This window comes from Eurosta solidaginis, chromosome 2 (assembly GCF_040869045.1).
Source record: "Eurosta solidaginis isolate ZX-2024a chromosome 2, ASM4086904v1, whole genome shotgun sequence".
NCBI classification, from domain to species: domain Eukaryota; kingdom Metazoa; phylum Arthropoda; class Insecta; order Diptera; family Tephritidae; genus Eurosta; species Eurosta solidaginis.
The window spans coordinates 96,305,690-96,333,122 of record NC_090320.1 but is presented as its reverse complement, the minus strand read 5'-3'; the positions used below and the strand labels follow the sequence as shown (position 1 = coordinate 96,333,122).

At 39.5% G+C, this 27,433-nt stretch overlaps 1 protein-coding gene across 4 annotated transcripts in view; it reads left to right on the top strand.

Annotated features, from left to right (window-relative positions):
- Eato (Engulfment ABC Transporter in the ovary) overlaps window positions 1-27,433 on the top strand; it is an 854,933-nt gene that overhangs the window by 514,910 nt on the left and 312,590 nt on the right. For all 4 annotated transcript variants that reach the window (XM_067766015.1, XM_067766013.1, XM_067766012.1 and 1 more), the window contains one exon: window positions 26,645-26,816. In XM_067766015.1, coding sequence (XP_067622116.1) covers window positions 26,645-26,816 — 172 coding nt within the window. The remainder of the gene's footprint in view (window positions 1-26,644; window positions 26,817-27,433) is intronic.

The window sequence follows — 27,433 nt, the reverse complement described above, 5'->3', positions numbered from 1 at the left end:
TTTGTTGGAAATCGGTAGTTGGTTCGAAAGTTTAGCATATTCATTATGGTAATATCTTTCCTGAGTGAGCCTAATCAGACGTGCTTTGCCCCGTGAATTTCTGCTTGGGAGATAACTAGGGACTCATAATTTATTGATGGAGTGGACTGTATGGGCTTGGTTCGATGTATAAATTGAAACATGTAAGTTATCACCCGGAGAGCTCTCGGCCATGATGAGAAGCGATCAAGTATATCAGGTTCACTATCCAAAGTAAGTAGAGATTGGACTTTTCGCTCTTCTGGAGGGACTGTCTTTTCTCTGAACGAAATGGGCCATTGATCGGAAGGTTTTAGCAGCCAGTCAGGGCCTTTTCACCAAAGTTGTATTTGGATTAAATCCTGCGGCCTACACCCTCGAGTACCCAGATCAGCAGGGTTGTGGTTTGTGGATACGTGGCGCCATTTGATGTTTCCAACATTCTGTATGATCTGGGATGTGCGATTTGCCACTTAGACTTTCCATGTGCATGGCGGTTTTTCAAGCCATGACAACACGATCGATGAATCTGACCATAAAAAGAGTTCGATATTTCTTAAGGGAAATTGACTGATGACATTTTTAATGCATTCAGACAGTAACACTGCTCCACACAGCTCCAGGCGCTGGGGGCTCACTGTTTGTGATGGCGCAACCTTAGTTTTAGAGAAAAGTAAATGATACTTTGCTGCTTGACTGTGAACGAAGGTAAACGGCTGCACAATACGCTTTCTCTGAAGCATCACAAAATCCGTCTACTTGTATTTTTTTATTAGGGGAAAATTCAGTCCATCTCGGTATTCGAATTTGCTCTATCATTGGGAAGTCTGCTAAAAACTGTAGCCATTTTTGGAGAGATAATGGTTTGACACATTCGTCCCAATCCGTGCCTTCCAGCCATATTTGTTGCAGTAATATTTTCGCCTGAATAAGAATTGACGCTAGCCACCCTGCGGGGTCAAAAAGTTTCGACACCGCCGATAAAATCTGTCTCTTGGTTGCACTAGTAGGGGGCTGGGTTGGCTCAATGGTATATGAAAAGTCATCGCTTAAAGCATTCCATGGAATGCCAAGAGTTTTAGTAGAACTGGAACAATCGAATTTCAGAAAATCTGAATCGAGCAAGTCTTCTGCTAAGATGTGACTAAGGAGATCGGGATTATTAGCAGTGATCTTTTTAAGGGGAAAATCTACAGACATTAAACAATTAATTGTTTGGGATTGGGCCTGGATACAAAATGGGATGTTATGTCCACCGGACAGTATGTCATCCACGTAGGTTTCCTCTGTTAAAATTCGCTTTGCTAAGGGATAAGTGAGTCTTGAATCATTCGCCAACTGATGTAAGGTGCGTATGGCTAAGTACGGCGCGCAGTTTACTCCAAACGTGACAGTCTTAATGGCAAAATCGGTAAACTTTGTTTCGTTGCTCCTGCGGAAAAGGATCCTTTGAAATTGTTGATCCTCCTCATGTAATAGTATTTGGCGGTACATCTTCTGTATATCGCCGTTGAATACGAATTTGTAAAGACGCCAATTTAAAATTACTAACATTAGATCGGACTGCAGCGTGAGGCCGATGTGGAGAATATCATTCAGAGATTTGCCAGATGAGGTTGATTTGGAGGCATTAAAAACTACTCGAACCTTAGTAGATTTACTATCTGGCTTGACTACTGAATGTGGGGAAGGTAATATGAGAAATAATTACCGTTTTCCTGAATTTCATTGGTATCGATCGGTTTCATGTGATTCAACACTAGATATTCTTCCAAGACACGCTCGTACTCGTCCTTTAGATCTGGACTCTTAGTGAGCCTGTGCTCCATTCGAATGGCTTGCTTCATGGCTTCCGCCCGAGAGGGACTAAGGGCGCGATTAGAGGGAAATTCCGATTTAAATGGTAGACGTACCACGTACCATCCATCAGGTTGTCTGTAGGTGGTTTCCTTGTAAAACGATTCGCAGATTACGTCGTCATCTGATGGTTGATGTGATTCTTGCACTTCTTCTATCTCCCAGAAACGTTTCAGTTGCTTGTTGAGATTTTCATCGGAGATCCCGGTAACGTATCTATGAAAAGTGGAACAATAAGTGGAAGATAAAGGTCCACTAAGGTACCAAACAAATATGGTATTTTGCGCGAGTAAGTTGCCACGAACCTGATGTTTGATGCCTTGAAGAAGAATTTGAGGAATGAGGTCACTACAAGGTCTATTTGGCCGGGAGTGTAAAAATAGGGATCGGCGAGATCTAGATCTTTACTTTGGGAAACGTCTGGTTTAGGGATTTGAAAAGATGGGAGAAAACTGGTTAGCTTTTTCAAAACGATCGCATTGGTGTTGATGCGTGTGTTGTAGCGCTGGGATATCAGCGTAAGTTGACGAACGCAGTTTGCATTTTCAACAATTTTTCCACCCATTCCTGTGACTGAAAAATTTTCTTTAGACGTAGGGAGTTGTAGACTAGTCTGAACCTTTTCGGATATAAAGGTTTTTTGAGAACCTTGGTCAATCAAAGCTCTTAAGGTGTAAAGCGAACCCAGGTGAACTTGGGCGGGGGGAAGAAGCGTTTTCTCATTATTGGTGGAGAAATTCGCTTGGACCTTTGACTCACTACCTAGACTAGTCTTGGACAAGGAAGGCGATTCCTGCCAACTGCCTTTGGTTAGGTCAATTATCGGATGCCTGGACTTCTGAATTGGCTCACTGTGAATTAAGGCTGTATTTTGACAGGATTTACTAGAGGAAGTTCTACCGTTTGCTTTTGGGTTAGGCTTATTAGTGACTTTGGGGTGCAGCATTGTATGATGATTTTTCTTACAATGTGCACATCGGAATGCACTGGAACATTGAGAAAGTGCATGACTGTAGGCGAAACAGTTACTACAATACTGGTTTCACTCTACGAACTACGTGCGTTCGGTACACGATTTCAGTGGATGATGATTAGTGCATAACTTGCATTTCGGAGTTAAGTTTCCATGCGAATGATATGTTTGGGTTTTGGGAGGAGATTTAGTGGTAACTGAGTTCCGGGATTTGGTACTTTTGTACCCATGTTGGCGTTGAACTACCTCATACCTACTAGTGAAGAACTGGTTCATTTGGCCCCAGTTGGGGAGCTCTTTTCGGGATTCTAAGGATTGCTCCCATAAAGAAAGGGTTTCTTCGGGAAGCTTGGTGGAACACACATAAGTCAGAATATGATCCCAATCGGACACAGAAACCCCTTGGGATTTGAGAATAATTAAACAGTCGTTAATGGTATTTTGTACTTTTTGGATTCCCTCGCTATTTTTCGACGTGACTGGAGTAATATTAAAAAAGCGTCTTAAATTGCATATCAATGAGAATCCGTTTATTCTCGAATCGTGTTCTTAGCGCTTCCCAGGCCAATTGAAATTTTCCATCAACCAATGGATACTGCTTCACGATTGCTCCTGCTTTTCCTTTGGTTTTGTTTCGTAGGTGGTACAATTTCTGAGCAAGGGTTAATTTGGGATGATTGATATACACCGCCTTGAACATGTCACGAAATGACGGGCGATCTTCGTAGCTACCGTAAAATATTTCGGTATCGCAAGGGGGTACTTTGATACAAGGGACTGAATTGGGATTGACATATGTGGAGAGGGATTGACGGGATTGGTTGTTTGTTTCGCCCGATGCGCCTTGCAGAAGCTTAAGCTGATCCAAAATTTGGGACTTACAGATATAAAAACTATCAGTACAAAGTTCAAATTTCTTAGCTGCTTCCTCTTTGAAATCCGTTGAAATAAATTGGACATCTTTAAGACCTACCGTGCGATACGAGGCCTGCAAGGTTTCCCAGCGTGTGGTGAGGTCTTGGAGTTTAACTTCTAATAAAGTGTCGGTATTAACACCGGGATCTTCCTTTTCAAAATGTGAACAAAAACTGATCAAATTGTTAGAGTCGAAAATGAAAGGGGACATTGCTGCTGCGCCCGTTGCCATGGTTTAATTTTAATCATAATTGAGATTTCGAGCTTGATTTTAAATTTAAAATGAGAGAAAGTGTATGTGGAGGTGATATTTGGAGATTTGTATGTATACAGTGGAATTTTTTTAGCGAATTTACAATTTTATAAACGTGTCTATGTTCAACCGTTTCTTTTTTATTGCACGCTACTGTAGTTAGATATTTTCCACTATCTACTCAATTTGGTTTAATTCCCCAAATGTTTTAACTTTTACGTCTACGTACATATATCTTCTACGGTCACTTCTTCTAAGCTACGTTATGTTGTCGCTAATCGCAGCTTAAAATGTGAATGTGTACAAAAATGTATGCTTGACGCCGGCAGCGAGTATGCAAATAACCCAATTAACACCCAAATTCACAAATATTCAATTTGCAATTAGGTTTTACGAAATCAATTAAAAAATAGCGTAAATGCTACGTTCCAAACCTCTTGGATTATTAATTTGTAGTTTTATGGTATTTGAAAAAGGTAGAAGGGACTAAAAATAGTTATGTATATTCGTACGTGACTTCCGAATTGATAGGATTTTAAGAGAAAGTAATAATCGCTGTGAAAGCACAATTTGTTGTTAGTTTAGCGATTAAATTACTTGAAAGTGGGAATATGATTTAAAATTATTATTTGAAACCCTAAAGTCGATACGATGCGCAACTGGTTGTCCTTTTGTATACACAAATGCACGAACGGAAATTTACACCAACAAAAACTTGACCATATATTTTATGCCCATGTAAGTTAACGCCACCATTCGCCCATAGCACTTACCCGCCAAGTAAACAAATATAGCTTCATTGAACCACTTAGGCATATGATTCAAATATGTCTTTGCTACACTGGCAATTAGTAACCACATATTTTAATTCTAAACGGGAAGAGCTAAAGTGGATAATATGTCAAATATCCTAAGCTCTGCATTTTTAATCTAAACAGAAAAAGCTAAAGTAAATAATAACTCAAATATTCAGTTGGCTATTTTTATTGATTTTTCAAGGGCAAGTCATTTCAAGGCTAAACCTATTTCATCGAATGATGAAATTGGTTTTAAGTAAACATTTAAGCTCCACATTGTTTAGAACTTAAGCACAAAGCAATTGTATGTAGTGGTAAATAAATAAGTTATAAATAAGAGAAGCTCAATAAAGATTTTTTAGAATTGACTTGAACCACCAAGCAAGACGGTTTATTTTTTAAAAACCTTTCGCGCTTCGTGTAAAGGTTAAGTGGCGATCCTGCCAGGAGACATTTTTAAAAGAAATCTCCTAAGGTAACAATAAAAAGAGACAAAAATATCTAGTTACCAAAATAAAATAAAAACAAGTATCGTATAAAATATGAGAAAAGTAAAACAAAGCCAGGAGCTGTTTTAAACCTCCTAAGGTAACAATTAAAAGAGACAAAAATCCCTAGTTACGAAAACAAAATACAAACAAGTATCGTATAAAACACGAGACAAGTTAAACAAAATCAAGAGACTTGTTAAGTCTATAAGTTTCGATTACGAAACAAAGTGAAACAAAACTATGAGACAAAGTGAAAACGAACATGTAATCGGCGCTAACAAAATAAAATAAGAGAGTAGTAAAACAAATATCAAACAAAAGCCACAAAATTACGTACATAAAAGAGGGCATCAGTAGCAGCAACAAGAACATTAGTAGCAGCAAAAAAGGATCAAACTGATAGCGTAGTAGAGGACAACTACAGTGAGTCGCTGTTTGTTTATAAGTTATGTATTTACATTAAAACTAGGAATTATAACTAAGAATATTTTCATAAAATTTTAAAACAAATTAAATGTTTGTATGGGCAATAAACCGGGTCTGCCCCGTTACGAGAGACTTTACTATTGCAAATATTGTGGTAATAACCATGAAATAAAAAAGTGTCCGTATTTAAAGAATAAACAAAGACTGAAGAGAAATCTATTTTATTAATTTGAACTAAATTAAGGAGGAAATTATTTTTTTGGTTTGTGCGACATTCTGGACAGTTTGAGAGAGAGTTTTTCTAAGATGGCAGTAAATGGAGATAATGAGGCAATTATAGCCAGATTGATAGCAGCCACCAATGCTTCTCTTAGATTGGAGGTCTCGGATTTGAAAAGAAAAATCGAGAACCTTACAAGGACAGCAACAGTGACGGATTATAGGACAGAAGAAATAGATCCCCAGATTCATTGCGACGAATCTTTGGATGTCATAAATCTTTACCGGAATTTAGTGGTAAACCAACCAAGTATGTTAGCTGGAGAGAGTCAGCTAACAATACAATGAGCTTGTACATTAGGGGTAGCCGTAAGTATTTGGCTGCCTTGACAATATTGAGGAAGAAGGTAACGAATGAAGCAAATGATATACTTTCAAATCACGGGACAGTATTGAACTTTGACGCCATATTGGCCCGCCTTGATTTCGCGTATGCTGACAAGAGACCTGCTCATATTATTGAGCAGGAGATGAGTATATTGCGTCAGGGCAATAACACTATCATTGAATATTATAATAAAGTGAATGAGAAGTTAACCTTACTTATAAATAAAACTATAATGACGTACGGATCAGATAGTGCGGTGACCAAAGAATTAAATTCTAAAAATAGGCGCGATGCGTTACGAATATTTATTACGGGATTAAATGGAAATTTGTCCCAAGTATTGTTTTCACTTTCGCCAAGTGATTTGCCAAATGCTCTTGCGAAAGCTCAAGAGCTTGAATCAAATAATATACGAGCGAATTTCGCATTACAGTTTGGAAAAACACCAACTTTTTCGGACATAGATAAGGGTAGGCAACAAAATAATTTTAACAACAATTTTAATAATAATTTACGATTTGCACAAAGCCAACCTCGAAGAAATAACTTTGGCAATAACTTACGGTTGGGGCGAAGCCAACCACAAATTGATTACAACCAAAAACCGGTTCAAGAGCATGATCAACCTCGACCGACACCTATGGATGTCGATGGGAGTATCCAGATTCAAAACCGACCACAACAAATGCCAAATAATATTCAAAGGAATTATCGAAATAATTACTTTACAAATAATCAGAGCAATGTGGCTGATAAAAGACCACATGCTAGTGCACAGTTAAGTGTTCAACCACATAACAAAGCACAACGAGTTAATAATATTGATGAGGACCATTTTTTAGATCAAAGCTAAGCTTGCCATCCTGCAATATGATAAAGCTATATGTAAAAATTTTAAAATTTTAATTGATACTGGAGCAACAATTTGCTACATAAAATCAGGAATTTATAAAAATAAAAATGAGCTTGCCATATATAAAAGAGTAAAAACCATTAATGGTTATACCATAATAAAATATTACCACCTAATACATTTGTTTGGTATAAAACAGATGTTTTATGAGATCGATAATTTGGAATCGGATATCTTAATTCGATTCAATTTTTTAAGGAAAATTAATGCGACGGTGGATTTTGAAAATAAAAAATTAATAATAAATAATAATAGAGAAGAAACCATAATTATTTCGGATATTGAATCTGAAATGGCAGACAGTGAAAATGCTGGCAACAATAATGCAATTTTAAACCCCTTGGGACACAGTAGTCCTAAGGCTCCCGCCGAAGCTTTTACCGGCAAAACCGAAAAAATTAAAGCAAAAAAATTTAAAAATACAAAGAAAACTATTAAGAGTAAACATTTAAACCCCTTGGGATATACAAGTCCTAAGGCGCCCGCCGATGTAACTACCGGCAACAAAAGAGAAAAATATGAAAAGAAAAGTAATAAATTTGAGAATTTAAACCCCTTGGGATACAAAAATCCTAAGGCTCCCGCCGAAGATTTTACCGGCAATATAGTATTAAAAAAATATTTTTCTTCCTTGAAACAGGAAGATACTAAAGCGCCTGCCGAAGGTGATACCGGCAATATGGGAAACAAATATCCCAAAAAAAATATTTCAGAAGATATAATTTTGAAGGCACCAACCGAAACAAATCCAAAATAAAAAGCGTTGAATTAAAAAACAAACAGGGAAGAATTGGAAAAATTTTTTTGAAATCCGGAAACATACTGAATAATCTGTGTTTGGAGGCTTCGGGGTTGTCTATCGAAGAAAATAAATACGAGGTTGTTAAAGAAGAGGTAGCTTCAATAAAAAATTTGCAGGAAAAAATAAGAAAAGAAGTTAGCACAGCACATAGTGATTTGAATTAAAATTTTCCCTTTCATACTGACATCAAAGCGGAAATACGAACAATTGAGGAAAGACCAGTTTGGTCAAAGCAATACCCTTATCCTACGTCAGTGAACAAATTTTTTAATGAAGAAATTCAAAATTTGTTGCAAAACGGCATAATTAGGGAAAGTAAAAGTCCATATAACTCTGCAGTGTGGGTTGTTCCAAAAAAGGGCATGAATGAAGATGGAAGTCCAAAATTAAGACTGGTAATTGATTTTAAAAAACTTAATGAAAAAACAGTATCAGGTAGATATCCAATGCCTAATCTGGAAGTAATACTTGCAAATTTGGGAAGATCTAAACATTTTTCCACTATTGATTTGGAGTCTGGATTTCACCAGATATTGATGAATGAAAGTGTCATAGAGAAAACGGCATTCTCAGTGAATAACGGGAAATATGAATTTTTACGAATGCGGTTTGGGTTGAAAAATGCACCGAGTATTTTTCAGCGAGCTATGGATAATGTGACGACCACCGTGGTGTGATGGTAGCGTGCTCCGCCTACCACACCGTATGCCCTGGGTTCAAACCCTGGACAAAGCAACATCAAAATTTTAGAAATAAGATTTTTCAATTAGAAGAAAATTTTTCTAAGCGGAGTCGCCCCTCGGCAGTGTTTGGCAAGCGCTCCGGGTGTATTTCTGCCATGAAAAGCTCTCAGTGAAAACTCATCTGCCTTGCAGATGCCGTTCGGAGTCGGCATAAAATATGTAGGTCCCGTCCGGCCAATTTGTAGGGAAAATCAAGAGGAGCACGACGCAAATTGGAAGAGAAGCTCGGCCTTCGATCTCTTCGGAGGTTATCGCTCCTTACATTTATTTTTTTTTTTTATGGATAATGTGTTGAGGGAATTTGTGGGAAAGTTTTGCCTTGTCTATGTCGACGATGTCATAGTTTTTTCAAAGGATTTGGAGGATCACAAGAAACATTTGAAGTCGGTAATTGAAATACTTAAAAAAGAAAATATGAAAATATCTTCAGAAAAGTCAAAGTTTTACCAAGAAGAGGTGGAATTTTTGGGTTATGTAGTGGCAAAAGATATAATTAAGACAGATCCAAGAAAAATTGAAACGATACAAAACTACCCAACACCAAAAACATTACGGCAGTTGAGAGGATTTTTGGGATTGACGGGTTATTATAGGAAGTTTGTGGAAAACTACGCAGTAATAGCAAAACCATTAACCAAACATTTACAGGGCGAAAATGGAAGAATTTCGCAGCATTTGTCAAAAAAGAAAATTATTAACCTTGATCAAGAGGGCATCGCTGCTTGCGAAAAATTAAAAAGATTATTATCTCAACATATAGAATTGACACAGCCTGATTATAATAAAAAATGCGGCTTTAGGGGCCGTATTGTCACAGGAAGGAAACCTTATTGTGTTTATTTCAAAGACATTGAACTCTACAGAATTGAAATATGCTACTAATGAGAAGGAATTACTTGCTATAGTGTGGGCGTTAAAAGCTTTACGTAATTATCTTTATGGAGTGAATGATTTGGAAATTCATACCGATCATCAGCCATTGTCGTTTGCAATTTCCGAAAAAATCCAAACATTAAAATCAAAAGAAGGAGAGGAAATATTCGCCAAAGATTGTTTATAAACCAGGGGCTACAAATGTCGTTGCAGACGCATTATCAAGACAGATTTAAAATAATTTTTCTACTTCAGAAGAATCAAGTAATTCGGGTGATTCATTAACGGGTACCCAACATTCCCCAGAGAGTAGTGATAAATATCAAATTCATGCAACAAAAAAACCATTAAATCATTTTAAACAGCAAATTTTAATTGATAAAGGGGCAAGAATTACAACGTTGGAAACCATCTTCTCATTTGGTAACAAACGTTTTTTGGTCGAATACGACTTGCCGGAAAAATAACTCCAGTTTTGACGGAATATTTAAATCCACAAATAGTAACAGGAATATTTTGCACACCTGAGGTGCTTTATGAGATTAAACATGTTTTAAGGGAGGCATACCCTACGATGAAATTTCTATATTCGTCATTTCCGAATGATATAACCAATAGAAAGGATTAAGGAATAATTATTGAACAAACTCATAATAGGGCACATAGGAATTATAGAGAAAATATAGCTCAAATTAGACAGCAATACTATTGGCCGTTAATGATAAAGCAATTTAAGCAATATGTAAAAAATTGTAATATATGTAATAATAATAAATATGAAAGACACCCAAAACTTATTCCGATAGGTGAGGCACCCATTCCAGAGAAAGAAGGGGAACAACTCCATGTTGATATTTTTTTTTTGCGCAGAAATTGAAATTTCTGACATGTGTGGATTCTTATTCTAAGTATCTGGTGGTGAAATACATTGAAGGTAAGGTAAATTATAAGATAAGGTTTTAGAACTTCTACAGACATTCCCAGATATTAGAAGTATAGTTTTAGATAATGAACCAGGTTTGAGTACGATACAATTCAAATCTCTAATGTAAAGGTTAAATATACAAATTTATTACTGTACTCCACGCCACAGCACTAGCAATGGCCAAATAGAGAGAGTTCATTCAACACTCATAGAAATTTCCCGTTGTTTGAAACAGGAGCACAGTTTAATGAGTGATTCTGAATCAATTATGAGGGCGGTACAGCAGTATAATAAAACAATACATTCGGTAATACTAGGTTCAAACACACACCAAATTGGCAATTTATACTATTTGGGCAATTTATTACGCAATTTGTCATATAATAAATTGTAATAATAAATTGCCAATTTAAAAAAAATTGCGTAATAAATTGTTTCAAACTGCAAATGCAACATTGCAAAGTGTGTTTATTGAGTATATTTAAACGTCAGCTACGCACGGCTGAACTATATGGTTGGCTCATCTCATCACCTGATTTTATGTCTTTCATTTCACTGGAGTAGGGATTGTCAAAAGAAGATGGCAAACTCAAAATGAAACCAAAACATTGAACACATTTTCTTACAACACACAAAAATTTCAAAGTTTTATGTTTTCATTCCATTTCATTCGCCTAATACCAACACGCACATTTTGACAGTCTGAACAAAGGTATGTTCTTGCTGTAGAGATGAGCCAAGCAGCTATCAAATTACTATTGTGTAAGCTAAATCGAGTTGTATGAACAGCACTCAATTCAAATCGAAATTTCCTCAATTTATTTTTCTGTTTGAACATAGTATAACAGGTAAACAACCTTGTAATATTTTATTCAATAAAGAAACTCACGCTAATACAAGGGATAGACTAAAGTCGGTGCAGGAAAATATGTTAAAGCATCATAATAAAAAAAGGCTTCAGAAAAATTATCACGGGGGTGAGGTTATATATGAAAAAATATATGGAGAAAGAAATAAATTAAAACCAAGGTACAAAAAGCAGGTACTAGTAGAAGAATTGGGGAATAAAGTTAAAATACAGAATAGAAACAGAATAATTCATAAGGATAATATTAAAGTTTAAATACGTTATTTTATAGGGATGAAGAAACTCATACAAATATCATTGATATTTTTGAATCTCACTATTATCACGTCGGACATAATTGATTACACCAGTGAAAATTATATATTGGTGGAGGAGGAAGATGCAGCAATTTTTGGAAGTTATGGAACAATATATCTTACTTACTTACTTAATTGGCGCTTAACCATCTAAACGGTTATGGCCGTCCAACAAGGCGCGCCAGTCGCTCCTTCGCTCCGTCAACCGGCGCCAATTGGTCACACGAAGGGAGTTTAAATCGTTTTCTACCTGGTCCTTCCAAAGGAGTGGGGGCCGCCCTCTACCTCTGCTTCCATAGGCGGGTTCCGATAGAAACACTTTCTTGGCCGGAGCATCATATTTCATTCGCATAACATGGCCTAGCCAGCGCAGCCGCTGCATTTTAATTCGCTGGACTAGGTTGATGTCTGCGTATAACAATATATCACTTAACAAATTTATCATTGTTTCATGACGTTGTGGAAAAATATGAATCTGACGAGAAATTAATTGATGATTTGGGAATGGACTTTGAAATACAAATGATAAAAACATTATTAAACCAATTAAAAATTAATAATAATAGACAAAAAATGGGGATTAATGAGTTGGGAACAGTGTGGAAGTGGATTACAGGTACACCTGACCATGACGATTTTATGCAAATGACAAATAAAGTAAATGAGTTTATAGATAATAATAATAAACAATTTACAACCAATTCTCAAATATTTAAAACAATAACGGAATTAACACAAATAGTAAAACAACTACAAGTGACTTTTTTAAGACAAAGAAACAAACTTATAATCACTGAACTTGAAAACATAATACAGACCATTACATTGTCAAAATCAGGAATTTTGAACCCTTTAATTTTAGATATGTCGGAAATTCAAGAAATAATAAGTAAATAGCAGATTAATGTAACGATAACAGACGTCATAGATGTTTCAGAATTTAAGATCGCACAAAGTAATAATTTAATAGTTGTTTATATTAAATATCCAAAAGTAAATAAGATGTGTAAATTATATAAAACAATAGCTATAGCACAAAATGATGGAAAATTGCTCATTGAAAACGAAATAATAAAATGTCACAATGAATTTTATTCCGTTAAGTTTTGTAAAAGAGAATTAAATAATGCTTTTTGTATGATAGTAAAAAATGTCATATGCTTATCAAATTTGTTGAATAATAAGCAAGCAAACTGTACAAAATTAAATGAAGCAAATGAACCCATAAGAATATAAAAAGATGGAGCTATAATAATTGCAGGAGAACATAAAGTTAATAATCATACGCTACAGGGCGTTTATTTGATAACCTTTCAAGATCTGGTTATGATAGATAATGTAAGATATGAAAATCCATCAGGAAAAATTTTAAAATACCTTAAAGATGGACAATTTAAACCATATTTTGTGAAACGGTATGTTGAAACAAAAAATATAGATCTAAGATTGAACAATTTTAATGTACTAACGCCACTTGAGCAAGAAATAAAAAGGAATCCCGTTTGGTAGTATTTTACTACTCTTTTGTTCATTAGTGTAATTATATATTTCATTTACAAATTAATATGTATTGATTTTAAAATTAAGTTGAAAAATTCTAAAGAACAGGAAAAAATGTTGATGAAGTTGTCAAATCAAATAATTCACCTTACAACTATATATTCGAAGACGGGACGCTTCGATTTAGAAGAGGGGGAGTTAGCGCCACCATTCACCCATAGCACTTACCCGCCCAGTAAACAAATATAGCTTCATTGAACCACTTAGGCATATGATTCAAATATGTCTTGCTACATTGGCAATATTTTAATTCTAAACATGAAGAGCTAAAGTGGATAATATCTCAAATATCCTAAGCTCTGCATTTTTAATCTAAACAGAAAAAGCTAAAGTAAATAATAACTCAAATATTCAGTTGGCTATTTTTATTGATTTATCAAGGCAAGCCATTTCAAGGCTAAACCTATTCCATCGAATAATGAAATTGGTTTTAAGTAAACATTTAAGCTTCACATTGTTTAGAACTTAAGCACTAAGCAATTGTATGTAGTGGTAAGTAAATAAGTTATAAATAAGAGAATATCAATAAAGATTTTTTAGATTTGATTTAAACCACCAAGCAAGACGGTTTATTTTTTAAAAACCTTTCGCGCTTCGTGTAAAAGTTAAGTTGTAAATATGTATGTTTTAAGAAATTTAAATGCAGGAAAATTTTCTTTAAAAATTATGTATGTATATTTGTGGACTTTACATGGGAAGAATTTATTTATTATGAGAATGAGAGTATTTAGCACGAGTTGCAAATCTAACTTGAAATGTATGTATATACATAAATGTGTGCATATATATGTCACTCGCCTTGGGGATTTTCGATACTTATTGACGAGTACTTCGAAGACCATGTATATATATATACATAAGAACCGTAACGGCAACTGTATTTATGCCGTTTGAATAAAAAACGGGAACAAATATTGGGACTCATCTGGACAAAATTCCTTGTACTTTACCAATGTGCTTTCTGGGATAGCTTCTACGGACTGTTATGGTGACTTTCTATGATATGGTGCTCCCTCGTGGAGCCAGCAATATGGCTTTCTGGTTTGCTGGAGACAAATTCGTTTCTTGATGACGTCAAAAATATGTAACAAGTCCCACGGTGGGCAGCAGTTTATCAACGCACTATAAACCACGTTTCACTTTATGCTTTTAATTATTTAATTTTAATTATCCTTACTGGTTTCCACTTTATGTATTTTTTCTGCTGCTTGTGCCGATTGCCGAAAATGAAGTGTTGGTGTGTTCAGCGATTGATCGCTGTCAAAGCTAAGGCCAATATTGTTTATTTGCGTTAGAGATTAGGGGAAATTTTTGCGTTGCCAATTTGCTGATCCAAATTTGGCTCGCAAGGACCATTGTTAAATCACGTGCTGATTTATATTTTAAATTCATTGATTGCGATCTATTCACAAAACTTTAGCCTTAGTCTAACAAAAGTAATTTAAAGTTACGTATTCACTTTCATAGGGTATCAAATTATTCAATTATTTACAAAATTAAATTGCTATGTAATTCTTTAAAGCAATTCCAAATGAAACTTTAATTTATGCAGGAAAATGGATTTAACAGAAATATGTTGAATACCTATGTATGGTTGATTGTAGTTGTTGCTGATTAGGATCCCGTGTCGTTACGGGAGATGCTCCGTCTTGTGGATTGTTGATGAAAAAAGAGAAGGAAGTGGAAAAGCGCCCAGCGCTTATATAACCTTTTGGACATTGAAATCCGTTCCAATGAGTTGTCAAATAGTGACGAGTGCATGCAGGGATGCATTATGCACATATGTGTGACTGATGTGGGGAAAACTGCGGGAATGTGAGTCACCGCAGTACTCGTAGACTCTTCACATGAGCGTGAGTCATAGAAGAGTGGTTTAAGTGGAGAAACTCACTTAAACAATACCAAAATAGTAACGAAATGATGCCGACGGGATCCCGGACAAATCCCGAAAATCATCCAGAAATTAGCCAGCAGGGCTCCCAAAATGAATCCGAAATAGTCCCGAAAAAGCCCCGAAATTACCCCGACGGGATCCCGGACGGATCCCGAAAACCATCCAGAATTGATCTCGGAATTCTCCCCAAAAAGTCCCGAAATGTTTTAGACGAAACCCGATATAGCCCTGAAAAGTTCCGAAAGTACGCTGACGGGATTCCGTATGAATCCCGAAAAACATTCCGAAATAATGCCGGAAGGGTTTCCAAATGATATCGAAATAGCCCCGAAAAAGGTCCGAAGTTACCCTGACGGGATCCCGAAAACCATACAGAATTGATATCTAAAGGGTCCGCAAATTATCCCAAAATAGTCCAGAAAAATTCCCGAAAAAACTCCGACGGGATTCCGGACAGATCCCGAAAATCATCCAGAAATTATCCCAGAGGGGTCCCAAAATGATTCCGAAATAGTCCGAAATGACCCCGACGGGATCCCGGACGGATCCCGAAAGCCATACAGAATTGATATCTGAAGGGTCCGCAAATTATAGCCCGGAAAAAGTCACGTAAAAACTTCGACGGGATCCCGGACAGATCTCGAAAATCATCCAGAAATTTTCCCGGAAGGGTCCCAAAATTACCCCGAAATAACTCCGACGTGATCCCAGACAGACCCCGAAAATCATCCACAAATTATCCCGAAATTGTCCCGAAAAGTCCCGAAATGACCCCGACGGGATCCCGGACGGATGCCGAAAACTATCCAGAAATGATCCTGGAAGAATCCCAAAGTGATCCCGTAAAAGCCCCGAAAGGGTCCCGAAATGACCCCGACGGGATCACGGACGGATCCAGAAAGCCGTCCAGAATTCCTCTCTGAAGGGTCCCCAATTGACCCCGAAATAAGCCTGAAAAAGTCCCTAAATTGCCCCGACGGGATCCCGAAAACAATCCAGAAATTATCCCGGAAGGATCCCCAAATGATCCCGGAATAGTCTCGAAAAAGATGCCGGAAGGGTCCCCAAATGATCCCGAAATAGTCACGAAATGATCCTGACGGGATCCAGAAATGATCCCGGGAAGTTACCGAACCAACGGGATCCCAGACGGATCCCGAAAACTATCCCGAAAAAGTCCCGAAATGACCCTGGCGGGATCCCAGGCGGATCGCGAAAATCATCCGGAAATGAAGCCGGAAGGGTCCAAAAATCATCTCGAAAGAGTCCCGAAAAGATCCCGAAAACAATCGTGAAATGATCCCGAAATGACCCTGGAGTGATCCCGGACGGATCGCGAAAATCATCCAGAAGTTATGCCGAAAGGGTCCCAAAATCATACCGAAAAATTCCCTAAATTACTCAAACTCAAATCATCCAGAAATTATACCTGAGGGGCCCGAAATGACCCTGACGGGATCCCGGACGGATCCCGAAAGCCATCCAGAATTGATCTCTGAATGGTCCGCAAATGAACCCGAGATAGTCCGGAAAAAGTCCCGAAAAAACTCCGACGGGATCCCGGACAGATCCCGAAAATCATACAGAATTTATTCTGGAAGGACCCCAAATAAACCCCCGGACGGATCCCGAAAACCATCCATAAATGATCCTGTAAAAGTCCCGCAATGATCCTGACATTGTCCAGAAAAAGTGCCGAAATTACCCCGACAGGATCGCAGACGGATCCCGAAAACTTCCCAGAAATGATCCCGGAAGGGTCACCAAATGATACCGAAATAGTCCCGGTATGACCCGACGGGATCCCCAAAATTACGCCGGAAGGGTAACAAATGATCCCGAAATAGTCCCAAAATGACCCTGACGGGACCCCGAATACCATCTAGAAATGATCCCGGAGTAGTCCCGAAAAAGTCCCAAAATAACCCCGACGGGATCCTGGACGGATCCCAAAAACTATACAGAAATTATCCCGGAAGAGTCCCAAAATTAACCCGAAATAGTCCCGAAAAAGTCCCGAATTAACCCCAATGGGATCCCGGACTGATCCCGAAAACTACACAGAAATGATCCCGGAAGAGTCCCAAAATGATCGCGATGTAGTCCTAAGATGATCCCGAAATCGTCCCGAATTGACCCCGTCGGGATCCCGGACCGATCCCGGAAACCATCCAGGAATTATCCCGGAACAGTCCCAAAGTGATCCCGAAAAGGTCCCGAAAGAGTCCCGAAATTACCCCGACGGATTCCCGGACGGATGCCGAAGACCATCCTGAAAAGATCCCGGAAGGGTCTCGATATGACCCTGACGGGATTACATATAAGTTGAAACTAATTATAAAAGCATGTTAATAAGGCAGCAGGCGCGTTGAAGCGAATGAAGAGTTACACACAAACAAACATACAGGTAATGCAAATAAAAGCGTGATAATAAAAACAACTTAAGGAGGGTGGATGGCGGGAGGAGAAGGAGGGCACCACTGATCGTTTTTTCGAAAATTGTTTAGATCTCGATCTGTATGAGTCAGATACCAAAAATTATTTATTTAGGAGAAAATTTACATTGAGTTATAACAATTTATACATTTTACCCCATAGGGGTGGGGAGGGGGCGGAGGGTATTACTGCTCATTTTGTAAGCCCTCGACTTATTTGACCTATTGAGTTTGTAATATTGGTGAAGGTCAGTAAAGGTAAAGTTATAATGTGTAAAAGTTATTAAAAAGTAATTTTTCGAAGGGGTCGTGGGACTCCCATCCCCCATTCCATGTTCGGAAAAAATTTCGCTAGTAGACTATTGTCTGTGTCCCAAATTTCATCAAAATCCGTGTAGCCGTTCTGGCGTGATTCAGTCACAAAGACGAAAAAATATAATAATTAAATTTTAACTGTTGCTAGGGGGCGGGGACTTCCCCCCTTTTGAAAAATATATAGCTAGTGGATCCTGCTAGACTATTGGCTATATGTGTGCCAAATTTCATCCCAATCTGTCCACCCGTTGTTGCGTGATTGAGGCACAAAAACAAACGTCTGGACATCCAAACACCCAAACTTTCCCATTTATAATATACTAGCCTTTACCCGCGGCCCCGTCCGCAAGGAGAAAATTAAATATATGGGATATTCACATTAGCCTGCTTATCAAGTTATCTGTTTAAAAAGATGTTTCTGTCCAATACATTTTATTTTTGTAATTGAGTAAAAAAAGAACTAAATGAGCTGATAACCTGACAGGATCCCCAAATGATCCCGAAATTATCCAGAAAAATCCACGAAATGACCCCGACGCTATCGCGGACAGATGCCGAAAACCATTTAGAAATGCCACGGAAGGGTCTCCAAAAGTTCCCGGAATAGTCCCAAAAAACCCGAAATGACAACGACACGATTCTAGACTTATCCAGAGAACCACAAAGAAATGATGCCTGAAGGGTACCAAAATGATCCCGAAATAGTCCCGAAAAAGTTCCGAAATGACCCTGACGGGCTCCCGGACGGTTCTCAAAAACCATCCAGAAAATATCCAGGAAGGGTCCTTAGGGGATCCACGACGGATGGCGAAAACCATACAGAAATGATTCCGGAAGGGTCCCAAAATGATCCCGTATTAGTCCCGAAAAAGTCCTGAAAAGACCCCAACGGTATCCCAGACGGATTCCGAAAACTATCCAGAAATGATGCCGGAAAGGTCCTCAAATGATCCCCTAATAGTCCCGAAATGACCCTGACGGGATCTCGAACGGACTCCTAAATGACCCTGACGGGATCCCGGACAGATCTCGAAATCCATCCAGAAATGATCTTGGAAACCCAAAATAATCCCGAAACAATATCTGAAAAGTCCAGAAATTACCCCGACGGGATCCCTCACGGATCCCAAAAACTATCCAGAAATGATGCCGGAATGTCCTCAAAAGATCCCCTAATAGTCCCGAAATGACCGAAAACCATCCAGAAATTATGCCGGAAGGGACCCCAAATGATCCTGAATACCATACAGAAATGATGCCGGAAAATACCCCAAATGATCCCCAAATAGTTCCAAAAAAGTTCCGAAATGCCCCGGAAGGGATCCCGGACGGATCCCGAAAACCATCCAGAAATTATGCCGAAAGGGTCCCCTAATGATCCGATACCAGTCGATAAAAAGTCCCGAAATAACCCCGACGGGATGCCGGACGGATCCTCAAAATCATATAGAAATGATGCCGGAAGGTACCCCAAATGATCCCGAAATAGTCCCGAAATGACCCTGGCAGGATCCCGTACGGATCCCGAAAACCATCCAGAAATGATGCCGAAAGGCTCCCCTAATTATCCAGTATTAGTCCCGAAAAATTCCCGAAATGACCCCGACGGGATTCCTGACGGATCCCGAAAAGCATCCAGAAATAATGCCGAAAAGGTCCCCAAATCATCCCGTATTAGTCAAGAAAAAGTCCTGAATTGACCTCGTCGGGATCCCGGATGGATCCCGAAAACTATCCAGAAATGATGCCGGAAGGTATCCCGAAATAGTCCCGAAATGACCCTGACGGGATCCCGGACGGATCCCTAAAACCATCTAGAAATGGTGCCGGAAGGTACCCCAAATGATCCCGAAATAGTACCGAAATGACCCCGACGGGATCCCGGACGGATCCCGAAAACCATCTAGAAATGATGCCGGAAGGTACCCCAAATGATCCCGAAATAGCCCCGAAATGACCCCGGCGGGATACCGGACGGATCCCGAAAATCATCCAGAAATGATGCCGAAAGCGTCCCAAATGATCCCGTATTCGTCGAGAAAAATTCCCGAAATGACCCCGACGGAATCCCGGACGGATCCTCAAAACCATATAGAAATGATGCCGGAAGGTACCCCAAAGGATCCCGAAATAGTTCCGTAATGAACCTGACGGGATCCCGGACGGATCCCGAAAACCATCTAGAAATGATGCCGGAAGGTACCCCAAATGATCCCGAAATAGTCCCGAAATGACCCCGACGGGATCCCGAACGGATCCCGAAAACCATACAGAAATGATGCCGAAAGCGTCCTCAAATGATCCCGTATAAGTCGAGAAAAAGTCCCGAAATGAACCCGACTGGTTCCCGGACGGATCCCGAAAAGCATCCAGATATGATGCCGAAAGAGTCCCCAAATGATCCCGTATAAGTCGAGAAAAAGTCCCGAAATGACCAAGACGGGATCCCGGACGGATCCCGAAAACCATCCAGAAGTGATGCCGAAAGCGTCCCCAAATGATCCCGTATTAGTCGAGAAAAAGTCCCGAAATGACCCCAACGGGTTCCCGGACGGATCCCGAAAAGCATCCAGATATGATGCCGAAAGGGTCGCCAAATGATCCCGTATTAGTCGAGAAAAAGTCCCGAAATAACCCCGACGGGATCCCGGACGGATCCTCAAAATCATATAGAAATGGTGCCGGAAGGTAACCCAAATGATCCCAAAATAGACCCGAAATGACCCTGATTGGATCCTGGACGGATCCCGAAAACCATCTAGCAATGATGCCGGAAGGTACCTCAAATGAACCCGTATTAGTCGAGAAAAAGTCCCAAAATTACCCTGAAGGGATCCCGAACGGGTCCCGAAAACCATACAGAAATGATGCCGAAAAGGTCCCCAAATGATCCCGTATAAGTCGAGAAAAAGTCCCGATATGACCCCGACGGGATACCGGACGGATCCCGAAAATCATCCAGAAATGATGCCGAAAGCGTCCCAAATGATCCCGTATTCGTCGAGAAAAATTCCCGAAATGACCCCGACGGAATCCCGGACGGATCCTCAAAACCATATAGAAATGATGCCGGAAGGTACCCCAAAGGATCCCGAAATAGTTCCGTAATGAACCTGACGGGATCCCGGACGGATCCCGAAAACCATCCAGAAATGATGCCGAAAACGTCCGCAAATGATCCCGTATTAGTCGAGAAAAAGTCCCGAAATGACCCCGACGGGTTCCGGACGGATCCCGAAAACCATCGAGAAATGATGCCGAAAGGGTCCCCAAATGATCCCGTATAAGTCGAGAAAAAGTCCCGAAATGACCAAGACGGGATCCCGGACGGATCCCTAAAACCATCTAGCAATGATGCCGGAAGCTACCCCAAATGATCCCGTATTAGTCGAGAAAAAGTCCAGAAATGACCCCGACGGGATCCCTGATGGATCCCGAAAACCATCTAGAAATGATGCCGCAAGGTACCTCAAAGGAACCCGTATTAGTCGAGAAAAAGTCCCAAAATGACCCTGAAGGGATCCCGAACGGATCCCGAAAACCACACAGAAATGATGCCGAAAAGGTCCCCAAATGATCCCGTATTAGTCGAGAAAAAGTCCCGAAATTACCCCGACGGGATCCCGGACGGATCCCGAAAACCATTTAGAAATGATGCCGAAAGGGTCCCCAAATGATCCCGTATTAGTCGAGAAAGGGCCCCGAAATGACCCTGACGGGATCCGGACGGAATCCGAAAACCATCCAGAAATGATGCCGCAAGGGTCCTCAAATGATCCAGTATCAGTCGAGAAAAAGTCCAGAAATGACCCCGACGGGACCCGGACGGATCCCGAAAACCATCCAGAAATGATGCCGAAAGGCTCTCCAAATGATCCCGTCTTAGTCGAGAAAAAGTTCCGAAATGACCCCGACGGGATCCCGGACGGATCCCGAATACCGTCCAGAAATGATGCCGGAAGGGTCCCCAAATGATCGCGAAATAGTCCCGAAATGATCCCGGAATAGTCCCGAAAATGTCCCAAAATAATCCCGACGGAATCCCGGACGGATCCCGAAAACTATACACAAATGATCCCGGAAGGGTCCCAAAATAATCCCGGAATAGTCCCGAAAAAGTCCATAAATGACCCCGGCGGGATCGCGGACGGATCCCGAAAACCATCCAGAAATGATCCCTGAAGGGTCTCGAGATGACCCAAACGGGATTACAAATAGGGTGAAGATAATTATAAAACCATGTTAATAAGGCAACAGGCGCGTTGGAGCGAATGAAGAGTTACAAAGAAACATACAGGTAAAGCTAATAAAAGCGTGCTAATAAAAGCAATTGATGGAGGGATACCAAAAATTATTGATTTTAGGACAAAATTTACATTGAGTTATAACAATTTATAGATTTTCCACGAGAGGGGAAGGGGGGGGGGGGGGGGTGTATCACTGCTCACTTTGTAAGCCCTCGACTTATTTCACCCATTGAGTTTGTAATATTGGTGAAGGTCAGTATACGTAAAGTTATAATGTGTAAAAATTGTTAAAAAGTAATTATTCGAAGGGGTCGTGGGACCCCCTTCCCCCTTTCCATGTTCGAAAAAAAATTCGCCAGTAGCCTATTATCTCTGTCCCAAATTTCATCAAAATCCGTGAAGCCGTTCTGGCGTGATTCAGTCGCAAAGACAAAAAAATATAATAATTAAATTATAACTGTTCCTAGGGGGCGGAGACCACGCCCCTTTTGAAAAATATATAGCTAGTAGATCCTTCTAGACTATTGGCTATATGCATGCCAAATTTCATTTTTCGTTTGCTCGAGTTCTTTTTAAATTACCGGGCGGAAAAAATTACCGGCAGCTCATTTGCCCTTTAAAATTTATTCTTAGGTTTAAACGTAAATAAAAAAACGTAATAAAAAACAGGTGCCGGTGAATTTAGAACCGCCGCACTTTGCGTTTTTCATAGCAGCAACAAGTAGCGGCGGTTTGTCAGGATCAGCCGTAACAATATATTCTTTACTTAGGTTTAAATTAAAGCATATCATGTCGCGCTTAAAAGTATACAGCAAAAAAAGTAGTACACTTTTAATGGGATGAACGTATTACAATTTTAATATGATTTTGCCAAATCTAAATCAAATGCAAGCTTCATTTTACAGGGCACATGAGAAAACGAAAATCGTAAAAGTTGACTTTAAAGTGAGGAATAGTTTACCTGCCCGGTAATTTAATTCCACTTTATTGGGTGGATCACATCTCAATGCGTTGCCGGGGTATAGGCCTTAATATTGACTAGAGCTAACAGTGGATGGGTGAAACGGGTGTCATATCGGGTAGTCCTGATACAGTGACGATAACAGTAAAACCCATCAACGTTTATACAAGTGCCTGTATACACTTTTTGGCCGACCTGAGTTTGTTATTCGTAGAACATCTTATAGAGCATCTTATACCCAATCCAACTTTATTAGAGGAATTGGTACGTAAGTTACCTACATTAGAATGGGCCAGACATGCTTCAAAATTTTACCATATATCAATAAAAAAAATTATTGTTCTGGCCTTGAGCTCGATTCGAACCTTGAATGATTTATCAATAGGCCGATAAAAACAAAAACAATATATCAATAAAAGCAATGGGTGCAATTCCCACTTAATAATTACAAAAAAATAAAATAGTTATTGTTAAAACAAGTTCAAAAATGTATGCTCAGCTTTACATATTTATGTTTGTATGTTTAATGGTGTGTAAAATGTTAGCATAATATTTAAGAATTCATGAGCATAACATCGGCTTATAATAATTGAATATTCAAATATTATTTTTGTTTATTAGGAAAAACTAGAAAGCAAAGAAAAATTTAGTGCCATATTGCAATGGTATCATTTTAAAAACCTCCACGTAATCATCGTCAGATAATTTCGTAATGTTATCAAACGTTTCACCGAGATTCGAGGCATGGATAAATCGGGGAAATTGGAGTTTTCGATGGATAAAAGCTTGCGAAGAATGAGAGAGCAGGTTGGTTTCAAGCACCTTAGCCAATGCGACAGGAGGGCAATAACGATATGAGTCTTCTTGGCTCCGGTTTCCCAGGCTTTAGTAGCCACCCTCGACATTATTCATTCTTCCATGATGACAAAGATGGATAAAGGCACATGTCTTCAACCTGCCCTGTTCACTTTCGTCATCACCGAAAAATGGAAAATGCCCAGGGTGGTTCCGCTATTAAAGCATGGGAAAACAGCAAACATAGGCGATTCTCATCGACCAATATCTCTCCTATCGCCAGTATTCAAGACACTTGAAGCCATTCTGCTTCCCTATTTCACTGCAAATTTTCATCTGGAAGCATCGGTGCAATTCAGGAACATTACATCTAAACCTAGAAAAATTTGACAAGGGGTACCACAGGGCGGTGTCCTATCCACATTTCTGTTCAATTTCTACATATAGAAGCTACCTTCACCACCAGAAGGAGTCACTATCGTTTCCTACGCCGAGGACTGCACAATAATGGCCACAGGTCCAGGTACACACATTGATGAGCTTTGTAATAAAATTAACACCCTGATCTCTCAAGTTTTTTTTCCTCGCGTAACCTGACATTATCACCGACCAAATCATCGGCGTCCTTATTTACAACATGGGCGTGCCAAATGTCGACCATATTGAACATCCACGTCGATGGCATTACGCTACCGACTACCTTAAACCCAAAAATGTTGGGTGTGACGTTCGATCAGGATCTACATTTTGGAGAGCATGCCACCGCAATTGTTCCTAAAATCCAGAGCCGTAATAAAATCCTAAAATCTCTTGCCGACAGCACTTGGGATAAAGAAAAAGTTACGCTCATTACCACTTACAAAGCAATTCGCCGGCCGATTGCATGCTACGCGTCCCCGATATGGTCGCCAGCCTGAAGGTTGCTCACTGGAAGAAAATACAGGCCTGCCAAAAAAACTGCTTTCAGAACCGCTACTGGTTGTTTTCTTATGTCCCCAGAACACCACCTACATAATGGGCGAGAGTCCTTGCCATTAATGAGAGAAATGAAATGCTGAGCAAACAATTTCTGTTGAATACCGAGAAAGCTGGGCATCCCAAAAGACATCTAATTGATGAGGCTACACCTCACAGCGGATAAGGGGGTCATCTCCGTACGCACTATGAGGAAATACGGCTACTGAGAACACAGCCATATGAAGAAAAAAAACCACAAGCAGGTCCTCAGTGATATCCAGAAACAGGCGTCGGAACTCTGTGTCGGGAACTGCCCGGTAAATCCAGTTCTTAAAGAAAAATAACCAGAACTTGCAGAAGAGGAACACACTCTCCCTAAGGAAACGCGCGTAACTCTAGCGCAGCGACTCCCGTTAGAGGACATTGATGACAATTTGTGATCGGTCGCACAACAACAACAACATGGATAAAGGCAAGTTGAAGTCATTGGTATTTTAGCATCTGCAAGCGTGTCTGTTGGCATGCCGTATAGATTGCGTATTGCCGTCAGAAGCGCTCGCGCATTTTTTCGCATCCGATAGCAATGTGCTTCGTCGGAGAGGGACTTAACGGTTGACCATAGCTTTCCAGTACCAGCAGAGAGGTTTAAGTTCTTTAGAAGGTGCTCTTCTTATATTTATCCAAAAGCTTTCCGGTGCGCAAGGTTATGTCCTGATTTGAGGATTTCCAGGGTTATCTTTTGTCACAAGCTCACGCATTCTTGCCAAGGTTGTGGAATTCAGATGAATCTGTGTATCACTTCAGGGAGAGTGATATCTGTTTGCAGGTTAGAATGCCACAGCTCGTGATAGGAATTTAAAACGCCTAAGTTATGCGACTTCCTACATCGATTAGAGCACTTATGTCAGGACGGTAGCCACTGGATCAGCAGGTAACACAGGGCATGTAGATGCTTATGATATCTATATTTGCATCGCTTGAACGGACGTCCGCTTGCAACAAAAGCACCCGTCGGAGCAGCACCATTGGTGAGTGCAGAACATTTAGGGAAGTGGCATCGTCCGCGATAGGAGCTGGATAGGCAAAGGATGCACATGGTGATAGGGACTAGGAGTCTATTTACATATCCTTACCATGTACTGGTGCCGGAAAGATGTTGGAAACACAGGGACAGCGGTTGGTGCTTGGCATAAGTTTCGTAGGTAGTAGTGATCGGGCGGCCTTATGAGCTGGAAGCGGCATCGAGAGATACTATAATATTGCTCTGAAGACCCGTTAGATGCAATCATCCTTTGAACTTGGCACACTGAGGGTGACCGTCCTTAATACATTATTTCCCAGAAACGCAGCAAAACCACTTCGCTTCTGCTGCAGTATTCACCAAATGTTTGTTGTTGTAAAGAAATAAAACTCTGTCTTACTTTTCATTCAAAAGTTTCCAATTGAGTTTACCTTAATATTCTTATACAATGCTTTAATTTATTTACCAGGTGTTGTTTTCTTAACAGCTGATCGCTTCTTCTTGTGCATATGTCAGTTACTCGAAATCAGTGAAAATTTTCTTTTGACTTAAAATTCTTCCGCACGGAATTCGCTTTGCCATCACCTGGTATAGATTCTCCTTCTTTCAAACTTATATAAGCTTCCCAGAAAGTGTCTATCTGTTTTCGTTACGTATACCGAGCTACATGTACTACATTAGCAATATTTTATATTTTTACAGTTGTTTGTCAGATGTCGATGTTGTGGATGGTATATCACTAGATAAGCAGACACCGGTGTATGTACAATTCCAAAAAGCTGAAACTCGTGTGTATTGGACTCAACATTTAAAAGCGATTTTCTATAAAAAATATATATTTATTAAAAACAAATGGACATATTCTATTTTAATGGTAAGTTTTTTGAAGCACACAAGAATACGCACATTTAACATAACTAGATTTCGCCCAACTGTTGATTTTCATTGCAGTGGGGCTATTATGTAGGATTATGATGCCTTGATGTTACATCATGTTACATCATTTAAACTTCAAGGTTCAATTCTAGGTTCGATGTCATATATTTAGGGTTTTAAATCTGTATTGAATTTCGATTTTGATTTACAATTAATATCGGCTTTGAATTCCATACAGATTATAATATACTTGATTTTGATATTGGAGGGTTATTTAACTATTATAAAGATAACCAAACAAAGTTTCTTATGAAGGGAAGGATTGATTACCAGGTTGTGTCCAGAGTAGTACAGGGTAAGCTAACAAATGAAGAAAGGTTGATTACTGATTGTGGGTGTAGGTATCAGGTGTTAAAACAAAGCTGAGGGTATACAGTAGGGCAGAAAGTTAAAAGTAAACCTGGTCCAGACATAAAAAAAACATATGGTGGAAAGGGATATTGCTTATAACAGGTTTCTTCTGTTGAAAGAAGCGGGATATGGGCAAATTGAAGCGTGGGAGCAATATAAGCAAAAAAGAAATAAATTTATTAGCGTCTGGAGAAATGCGAAAGT